The 11,290-nt window shown below is 37.0% G+C and overlaps 1 protein-coding gene across 3 annotated transcripts in view; it reads left to right on the top strand.

Moving 5' to 3' along the window:
- The first annotated feature begins 2,498 nt into the window (after positions 1 to 2,498).
- LOC117989666 (serine/threonine-protein kinase minibrain-like) overlaps positions 2,499 to 11,290 on the top strand; it is a 229,402-nt gene continuing 220,610 nt past the window's right edge. For 2 of the 3 annotated variants that reach the window (XM_034977056.2, XM_069504009.1), the window contains exon 1: positions 2,500 to 3,538. In XM_034977056.2, coding sequence (XP_034832947.1) covers positions 3,475 to 3,538 — 64 coding nt within the window. In that variant the 5' untranslated portion in view covers positions 2,500 to 3,474. Of the gene's footprint in view, positions 3,539 to 11,290 lie in introns of all 3 variants that reach the window. The other variant, XR_011237702.1, reaches the window with a different exon arrangement.

Genomic DNA, 11,290 nt, shown 5'->3' with positions numbered 1-11,290 from the left:
CAGAAAATCAAGAGATATCACGGGATTTTTAAAGGCTTATCCGTTTAGCCAATTTACATGACAATTGTTACAGAGTAAACGGAAGGTACGGAGGTCTCGGAAATTGACATATGCAACTATTTATTCCCAAAAGTATTTATTCCCAGGGGATTTTTAAACCTAAATCCACGCGGATAAAGTCGTGGAAATCATCTAATTTCTGATAAGATTCTGTCTATGTCCAATTGTCCATACTCCTTCACATACGTTTTCGTACTCAGACAAAGTTTTCGTACAAAGTTCAATTGTGGACACATATAACCCCAGTCCTGATATTTCAAGTACTATGGGTATGGGAGCGCTCACACTAGATGCGAGTTATTCGTAGGTACGATTTAACTCGTATCCAGTGTGAGCGCTCTTCAGCTCTCATAACGTATTTGAAGGCCTAAGATTATTATTCGTGTCTATTCAGACGATGGAATTTCATTAGAAAATGCGATAATGAAAATAATAATTTCTTTGCATACGTATTGTGTGATGATAATTCTGTACATAATCTACAGCTGGCACTAGTCACAACTGCTTCTGATTATGTACAGCCTACAGCAATCTTTATGGCAGCAATAAAGGAGCTTGAACCTGCACATGGTAAGAGTACGTGCATGGCGAGCTATAACATCTCGCTGATAAAAATTGTCGAAGTTAGCTTTATTATATACCTAGCTCTTTTTTTATTTGCCCTCACTCAGGTTTCATATTATAGACAGACCAAGAAATGAAAGAATAGGTACAGAGATTCACAATTAATAATTATATTTCAAAACCACTCGATTCCTTTCAAGAAACAGGTATTCTTACAAAATATCCTCTCAGTCTATTCACAAAAATATAATTTTAAAAGTTCAACCGATAGTCGTTCACATAGATCTCTTGTAAGGACTTAATATGATGCGAATATTATAAAGGCGAAAGTTTGTATGTGTATAATGTGTGTATGTGTGTTTGTTTGTTACTTTTTCAAGCAAAAACTAAGGGATAGACTTGGCTGAAATTTGGAATGGAGATAGATTATACCTTGGACTCAGAATACATAATAGTATATGTACAGAAGGTTCACTCCGCAAAATCATTTAAATAGATAGCAACTATTGCTTCGACACCATAAAGTGCAATTCCAGGTCGCACAGCATTTTATAACCTACCGCTATATTTACCTAGAAGTTGCCTCTCTTTCTATGGTTAGCTTATATCTTTTCTGATTACGTTAGGGTTGTCTTTAAAAGAATTACTAGCTTACGCCCGTTACTTCATCCGCGTGGACTACACAAATTTTAAATCCCAATTTTACCAACTTAGCAGTTGAATTTTAAAAAATCCTTTCTTAGCGGATGTCTACGTCATAATAGCTATCTGCATTCTGCAGGCCTTTATTATTGAGCACTTACATACGTAATTAGGCAAATAAGTATATGCAAGTAATGGACAAGGCCACCATGAAAATAAAGTGTTATTTTTTGTAATATTGTACGAATATGGTACGGTGCGATGCGCTGCGCTGTGGTGCATTGCGGTGCAGTGTACGTGAGTACCTAAATATTGAAATAATGCGTGCGACCTACGCACTGCGTGGCGCGCGGCGACCGTCTGAGATGACCCGCCCAGACGGGTCCCAACGGGTACCCGGTACAGTACCTGTCTGGGCCTGACCTGCCTTGGATTAGCATAAAGGCTACTCTTTATACCGGAAAGCCAATGAATTCCCACGAGATTATTAAAACCTACATACATACGAATGAACTCGTGGACATCAGCTATTATCTTTTTAAAATGAACTAAATTATTTTGTTATACGCGTGAAAAAGCATATGTATAAAATTGAAGATTATGTAATATATGAAAACGGAGCGTGGAGTTGACTCGCATCTTACTCCAGTAATGTGCGGGACAGGAATAAATTCTTTTACATGGTATAATATTCTTTTAAATCGAATATTTGAAAAGAGCAACCGATGAGTTTCTTGCTGGCTCTTCTTGTTAGGAAAGGTATTCCGAACCAGTGGTAGATACATTTGAGTATTCAAAAGTACTTGTAAAAGTTTATTTAATAAAAAAAATCTATTCCTATTTCTTTAACATCTCTATGTAACATATTAAATACAAAAAAAAATTCTACCAAAAAAAGAAAATTTTTACACACATGGCATCATTATTATAGATTATATCTACGTTTGTCTATGGTGGACGCTAAGGCAGACTCATTTTACGCAATTTATTTTCCAAATAATGCTCTTTGCATTAATTATTCTTCCATAAGAAACTTAATGCAATTATTTGAATCATGAAATTTCCAGTAAAAATTGCATTTAATCGATTGAATTTGATAGTTGTTACTCGAGAATTCATTTATTATTCATTTTGTTAAATCAAAAATAAATTGTCTAAGCATTTTAAAATGGAACGTATTAGCAGCCATAGCGTTTTAAAAATAAAAACGACCACAGACAAACTTCGTGTGCTTTTCTTTTCATCAAGTCTGCCATGTTTTGTCCTACTTGTCGCGCTTGATCAACGCGTTCGCGATTTCTGTTGTAAACTATTATTTTACTGAATGTTTCACAGGCTGTGTTTTGTTTACAAATAGTGTAGTTAATGACTTTATAATTACGCTAATGAAACGTGTAATCAATCAATTGCTTTTGATACTGGTGTATAATGGTGTAGTTCGCATTTCATAAAAATTTGAAATTGTTCACAAGCTTGCTATTGCAGCCGTGAACAGAGATATTCCGTCACGATTTTGAAATGGTTACAATTTATTCGGTTTAGTGTTAATAAGTAAGTTCGATCCTGTGACGCAACCCACGTGCACATAATTTATCAAGCATCTCATGCACATTTGTTATTATTTTGTTCGCGGCTCGCGAGTTTGATTCGAGCTTGCAAGGATCGGATCGAAGAAGGGAAATCGTGTCGTCCGTCTTGCTCCCTCCCGTCGCTGTCCATTCGGTTGCATTCATTCATTTTCATAAACCGAAATAGATTTTTTGATCGAGTGCAATAATTTGTTTTGGTGCGCGAGTCCCGAGGCCGTGGGCCAGAGGCAGTGTTGTTGGTGTTGGAGCCGCACACGTGACGCGGTCGCGGCCGAGTGTTTGGGTGTCGTCTAGGGTCGCGCGGTCGCTGCAGTGCGGAGCGCGGCGAGGCCGAGGTGAATCACCGCGCGGTGCCGTGTTGATCGTGCTTGTTTACCCGCGAGTGCATCGTCAAGTGCGTGAGCGGAAGTGCCAGGCATGTGCGGCGCGGGCTGGCGCCGATGACACCGCCGTCCCATGCGACGGCGCTTTGAGCCAGTGAAAGAGTGCTAGATATTATGTTTCTTGGGTTATGAGTGTGTGACAAAGTTGTAGTGTTTCGAGGACACTGGAGCCCCTAGACGGAGTTGGGCCCGCTGGGGCGGCCCTGGTGCTTCTCGGGGCTCCGCACGAAGGCAAAATGGCAGCGTGGAACCGCCACCACCACTTCAATATGCTCATGGATGAGAATGCCAAAAACAAATGTAAGTAACCTATCAATCAATTGATTAAATACAATTAAAAACCTGGCTAATACTTGATGTTTTCGACTATCACATGTCAAAAATTCCCTTGACGTTTATAAAAATGTGAGTAGATTACTGAATAAAGTTCATCAAACACAACATTGCTGAATAAAGTTCCATTTCTTCTAGTCGTCTACAACATGCAACTGCATTGTATGTGAGTAATTGAACAGCAAATAAAACAGCCTGCGTATCTGTAGATTTGCAATGAAAAGCTGTAGAAGAAAATGAAACCACACATAAAATTCAATGTTTTGAAGCTTAAACATGATCTATAATTCTATACCTTTCAATGTAAACATAAACAAAGTTAGCTTAGAAAATGCAAAACTCAGTAAACCTCTTTTGCTTACTTATTTTAAGCAAGTTCTTATGATATTTCATACTGTCAGGCGATGGTGATAACTAGGCACTTAAGTAATTTCCTCAACTTAAACCTATGCATGGCTGTCTATAAGAGTTCTGAACACCCTGGTTAAAAAGAAGCCCACAACAAACTTGGTTACTGTTTAAACTGTAATCTGCTTCAGAAAAAGATTCAGTAATTTAAGTGCAAAATAAGCTCTTTAGCTAAGCAACAACCTGTTAGGTTCAACTTAAAGGTTTCCGCACATAACAGATGCAATGTCAACTAACTCAACTTACATTAAAGCATGGATATGTGAGGTTTATGTATAACTAGCTTGTGCCGCATGTACTACACAAATTTCAAACCCCTCTTTCACCCCCTTAGGGGCTCAATTTTCAAAAATCCTTTCTTAGCGGATGCCTATGTCATAATAGCTATCTGCATGCCAAATTTCAGCCGATCTGTCCAGTAAGTTGAGCTGTGCGTTGATAGATCAGTCAGTCAGTCACCTTTCCTTTTTATATATTTATTTAATATATATACATTCTACGTATATATATAATATATACATTACATTTGCGATTTCAGCAATTAAATATCACTTGATTTAACGGTAAAGGAAAACGTCAGGAGGAAATCTGCTTGCCTGAGAGTTTGCCGTAATGTTAATCTATACAATTTGTGAACTCTGCCAATCAGCACAATATGGTAGACTATAGCCTTCTCATTCAGAGAGAAGACCCGTGCTCGTAGTATTGGCAGGCCACAGGTTGGGATAATGATACCTGGTAGCACCAGATACAGATTCTTGATTTTATAATCCATACTAATATTATAAATGCGAAAGTGTGTCTATCTGTTTGCTGGCTTTTTGCAGCTCATCGGTTTAACCAATTTTGATGAAATTTGGTATAGAGATAACTTGCATCCTGGGGAAGGATATATGCTATTTTTTATCCTGGAAAATTAAAGAGTTCCCATGGGATTTTAAAAAACCTAAATCCACGCGGGTGAAGTCGTGGGTATCATCTAGTAGTTTATAAAGACTTGGAGAGTGACATAGGCTACTTTTTATCTCAGAAAATCAAAGAGTTCCTACAGGATTTTAATAACATAATTCAAGGGGATGTTCAGCTAGTATCTTATAAGCTTGTTATAAGATATCAACCAAGTGGTTATAATAACCACCGAACTCCCAGTAAGTATATGAATAATACTAATAATTGATATTATTAGGAAGATACCTATTTATAATAATGAATAATGATTCCAAAATAATATAACACTGCAATAAGCCGTAGATAATGTTTAGCATTGTTTCTAAACTGATACCAAAACATCACCTCTATCTATGCCCATGTACTGGGGCTGCACATAGGCATAGGGGTGATTACTGTTAACTACTAACTGTAATGACATGCTTACACTTTGTAACTGCACCCTTCTTTTTATCTCCTTTCCCATCTAAGTTGCATGACACTCTTGCTAAACATGTAGTTTCATTGCATATCAATTTACATGGTACTTGGATAAGTAAATACAGTGTAAACTCCATATTGCAAACTTCTATTTACGGAAAAACTCCTTTAAACATAGAAATTGCTAAGGTTCCTTTGGTTTACATTGTTAGATACTCTTTTACTCTATAACGCAATAAAATACCCGGCCCCTTCAATTTCGCTATGTGCATACTTTATTGCCATCAAGAATCAAGATAGAGAATAATATGCATGATTAAAACTATGTATACAATGGCGGCCTTATTGCTTACTGTACGTACCTAATACAATTTTCCAGCCTATCACCTTTAGAACAACTGCAGGTATTTTCCTGTATTTGTGTTACAGTCCAAGTATGCAGGGTGCGCATTGCTGACAGTTACCGGGCATTGTCTGCTTTGCACGGATTTTGAATGGCGGTTTGGTGGTGGTTTAAATTATAATTTACTTAAGTTTAATTTCATTTTAACTGAGTATTATTTTTCACTTTAGTAGATGATGGGGTGATAACTATTTTTACCAAATAAAACCAAAGTAGACTACCTTTTTCTTTTGATACTAAGTAAGTGAATAAAATAATCTTAGCAGAACCTTGCTGTGTGTTTTGATTAGTTAATTAGCAGTTTCCTTAGTCCATTACCTACTAACTTACCATGGCCTAATTTTCTACCATGGCATAATTCCCAAAAATTGCTCCCTGCTTTGCCTTCGAACATGCTAACTTCTATAGAAGCAGGCGTTACTTTGCGGAAATCCATGATATACAATGAACCAAAAGCTTAATTTTCTATAATCCACTAATACAGCAGATTATAGCAAATTAACAACAAACCCTAAAAGGCCGGCATTGCATCGGCGGTTCCTCTGGTGCTGCAAATGTTCATGGGCGGCGGTAATCACTTGAGCAGGTGAATCACCCACATCAGGTGACCCGCCTGCTCGTATGCTCGCTATCTCCATTACAAAAATTAACCTTTGGTTTCTACCAAGTGTCTTGAGAAGATTTCCCCCCAGTCTACAAAAAAAAACTTGTTAAAGTCAGATTGCTTACGTAATTATACTATTATAATAGCAAAATACTATTAAAATAGCAACAAAGCTAGGCCAGCGAAAAAAAAAAAAAAAAAAAAAAAGGCTTATTGATCAAAGTAACTTTTTCAAAACCTACCTGGAGAAGAATTTAAGAAGAAAATACAACTATTGCACACTAAAAGTAAAAGTAATTCAATAAGAAAATACAGAAGAGGGAAAAATAGTGAATCCATTAAGTTATACTTGTATATTATATCTCTCAATGGCTATACTCACGTGTAACGTTAAACGCTAGAATTCCATTAAGTTGTTTTATAGCCAGGCAGTATCAACATTGCACATCCAGCTGACTTGGGCGGTAACACGAATTTGCATTGTTGAGTGCACACAGACCTACACTGACCCACCTATGGGTGCTGTCCCGTATCCTTTTGACCTGATTTTCCTCTTGCGTTTGATTAGGGTTGAGTTGTGAATCGATTAGACTCGACTAGGTACTTTATATTGCAGGTAAGTTCACACCTTTTTAAATAAGCTCTAACATCAATATGTTTGAGTATCATATAAGTTCAGAGACTTTCATTGCTGGAATGGCTGATTTTTTAAAATAGTTTTTTTTAAAAGTTAATAGAAAAAACAGTTATAAATCAAAAAGAAATAAGTAAATCCGTAAAATGAAGCGTTCTTACGTACAGGTTTCCGCACAGTCTTGGTATCCGTCCGTTCATTCTGTCTGGTCTAGAGTCACTAGATTAACGGCCGGAATTAGTAAATACTCATTCTAGTTATTTGTAATCTGCTGATAAATTCCTTATAGATGTTGTTTATACGAGTATTTTGTCAAAAACTGTATGGTCTTCTTTAACAAATAACAATGTTGCTGTAGTCTTTTTTTAATCCCGGAGACAAAAATAAAGTGTTGGGTGTTGCCTGCTTTTTACGACTCTAATAGTGATGTGGTGCAATCGAAACTTAACGGTAAATATTTGTAGATTTTCTTATCTCTTCTTGGAATAATTCCAATTCATCAAATGAAATAAGAATGGGCGGATTTTCAATTTATGAGTTAAAATTGAAAATATAAAATACTATTGATACTTTCCTTAGGTGAATTATTTTTTGTATTTTTTGTTACTAATTATTCTTTAATTCTTTTAAATAATATGTGATTAGTTAGTCCTAGTTTTTAATTTTGTAATTATGTACACATTCCGTATGTTTATTTTACTCGCTATGCACGAAATATTATTTTATTAATGATCTTAATCTGAACCGGAACCATGAGGACAACACTATTTTTTGCTAAGCTGGTATTATTATTTTTTAAGTTTGACATTTCTAGCTGTCATTTTGGTCTCTGGGATAAAAAAATAGACTATAAGTAACTTATCGACCGAGTACAGATAGATTTATTATTGATTTTGGCCATAATTCGTCAAATAAAGAACGATCTATTTACATACAAATAACAGAAAATCCCTACGATTGTTAACGAGAGTAAGTACCTACCTACCTACTGTACCAAAAAACTAAAAAGTAACGATTTTATGATATAACGGGACGGGAAGTTTATTTTGTGCTAAATTAATCGCTCCATGTAGCCTCGACCCCAAAACTGCTTAACGCGGCATCGACCTCCCCAACCTTTAACCTAATTCTGCGTCCAACCCTCGCGGATGGCTGCTTGCATTGATGCTTTTATTAGATAACATAACCTCCATGCTGCCTCGATGTGAGCCCGACAGTGTTGAATTGGTACACAATGATTCTTTACCACACTAAGCGCGCGTTCACACCTAACGTATTGTCAGCAACCAACTGTGAGCGACCGACGCACGTTTGTATGACGCACGTGTGAACGACTGAGTTTTCTTATGTGACTCATTTCATGTGTGCTCAATGAACTGTGTGGTTGACAGAGGATGCACAAAATGTCTGAGACATCGTCGGTGCAAGACCGCGCGCGGCGTTTGGAATTTGGATGTCTCTACCAGGGGTGTTATGGATATTCGCATCCGCAAATGCGGAACATTTGCATTAATTCAGACATCCACATTAATGCGGAGCTTTTACGGATGCGGATTCATATTAGCAACAAGTTACGACCTGCAAAGAAAGTGGCGCGTGTCCCTCGCGCGTGTCTGCTAGTTGATATCTTCGTTCGCTAACACTGACTAATCAAAAAGTGTACAATGATACCCAACAGGGGTGTTACGGATATTCGCACCCGCATCTGCAAATGCGGAACATTCGCATTATTTCAGAACTTCTCATAGTCTCCGCACCCGCGGATATCAAAATACTGGCATCCGCAACAACACTGGGCTCTACAAGAGACCTATGTGCAGCAGTGAACGTGTTGACCTGTGGATGACGACGACGATGCCCGAAAAGTCAGTAGTTTGTGGTGGCCCTTACAATACCCGTGAATTGAGTAAATCACTTCATTTTTTGATGTTTATTTACGATCCGAAACTGTTCTCTGTAGGGAGCGGGATTGGGAACGCTATATTGTATTCTGAAATTTATAACCGTCATTGAATCTCGTGTAGCACGAGATACAGATGAAAGACGTCAAGATTCACGTGAATTCCGTTTAAAAATTATAGGAGATATGGGTCCTGATTTATGTTATACTATCTTATCCCCACGACTTCGTCCGCGTGAACTACACATTAGTGTAGTTCACGTATGAGGGGCTGAGAATTGGCATGCAGACAGCTTTGACTTAGAAATCCGCTTAGAAAGGATTTTTGAAAATGGAATGGTAAATTTTTCAAAAATCCTTCCTGAAATTGGTGTTATAATTTGCAAATTTTACGTGAACGAAGTTGCGGGCATAAGCTAGTTTATTATACAGGGTTACAGGAAAATAGGACACGATCCCGTTAAGGGGTTATAGTACAGGACATTAGCTATCAGACGACCCCTAAAGTGCTTATGCGAAAGTGTATCGTTTTCGAGTTATTAATTTTTTTATTTTTTTCTTGGTAAAAGGGTGTTCGCCACTTTAAAAATTAATAAAAAAAAGGAACAATGTATTTCTGCAGATTTTTTATTATTTCTTGCTAGTACATATCCTTGTTAATAATAAACAGTTATAAAACTAAAAAAATCTTCAAGCATTTTAAAATTACAGCCCAAAAACTGTACAAGTTTTCGATTTTTAAATTTAATTCTTTGAATAACTTGCAAATTTTCTGTAAAAATTACTATGGCACTTATCCTGCGGATTATTTTAAAAACATCTACGTTTCATTAGCTATCCATTGGTACAAAAAAATTACAAAAAAAACATAAAATCAAGAAAAAATTACACAACAAAGAGACCAGGTAGAAAATTCTAACAAATGCTATTGCCAAAGAATTAAATCAGAATCTATGTAAAAACGAGTTTAATGCAAAATAGTTGAAGATTATTTTTAATGAGGTCAAAAGGTAACATAAAATCAGTCAAGTGCGAGTCGGACTCGCACACGAAGGGTTCCGTACCATCGTACAAAAAATAACACTTTTTAATTTTTTTAATTTTTATGGCGGCCATTTTGTAATTTTTAGTATTTGTTGTTATAGCGGCCATAAAAATACACATTTCGTGAAAATTTCATGTTCGTTCGTTCGTCCGTCCGTCCGTCCGGCCGTCCGTTTGTCTGTCAGTGGACTGTTTCTCGTGAACCCTAATACGTAGAGACTTGAAATTTTTACAGATTTATTTTCCTGTAACCCTGTATATTCTTAATTTGGATATTGTTATTAGATAAGTGGGTATAATAGAACTTTAACTGTATCAATTTACACAATAAACTATGTCCTAATAATGTGATAAGTACATCTAAGATTCCATGTGGTGGTATAAACTAGTTCAGATTCTCTCACCGCCCACGCTCTTGGCACTGCATCGGATGCCGGATCTACATTCTACCCAAATAAAACAAAGATATTGCTCCCGATACCCAGTTTCTAGGAAACCCGTGACGAGTCACACGGATTTTGCGCTTTGATGAACTTACTAACCGATAATGAGCTTCTGACATAACTATCTCTTTATTTTTTTGTCACAGACCACCACCTATAGACGCCTAATAGCCGGACACCCAAGCATAGGCAGTTGCTTAGCATAAAAGTCGGCCCACGCCCGTTCGGTACCCTCATTCCGCACATTGTCTTGATGACGTGACTTTTGAGTCCACCAATCACAACAAAGCATTCTCCCATGTCCCCCGCCAACATTTTACAATTTTGTTTTATGCAAAACCTATATATATATATATATATATATATGCGTACTTTTGAGGTTGAATTCTCAGTGTTTTTTATTAAATATTTTAATTTCTCGCGTGAACTATACAAACCCGTGGTTTTCCCATTATAAAAATTGTCTTTCCATAGCCCTCTCTATCTGCCTAAAAAACTCATGAAAATTGGTTCTGTCTTTTTGAAGATTTGTTCGAACAAACCTTTAAAAAGCATGTTTTCGTGTCTAACAGTTTATAGGAACTCCTAACGACTGTAATTTGACTAATATAATATAGTAATCTACTTCTACTTCTTAGGGGGCTGAGCTTTACTAGAAGTTCGCGCGATATAAGGTTTGGCCTCTTCATTTTCATGTTAACGTTATCATGCGGAGGCGTGGATGTAGGACGCGGTATGTAATTTCCTCTATCGAGAGGGTAAGTGGGAGGATACAAAATAAAATTACTCAGGCCATAAATAAACAGCTTCTTATATAAAGAGTGAAACAAATCAAGCACGCAGGGTGACGGATGTCACTCTTATCGCGCGTATACGTTATTTGTAATACAAGGAACTGTGTGCTTAGTGTGAGAT

This window comes from Maniola hyperantus, chromosome 16, assembly GCF_902806685.2.
Source record: "Maniola hyperantus chromosome 16, iAphHyp1.2, whole genome shotgun sequence".
NCBI lineage: Eukaryota > Metazoa > Arthropoda > Insecta > Lepidoptera > Nymphalidae > Maniola > Maniola hyperantus.
Note: the sequence above shows the minus strand (reverse complement) of the source record. Positions and strands in the feature narration are given on the sequence as shown.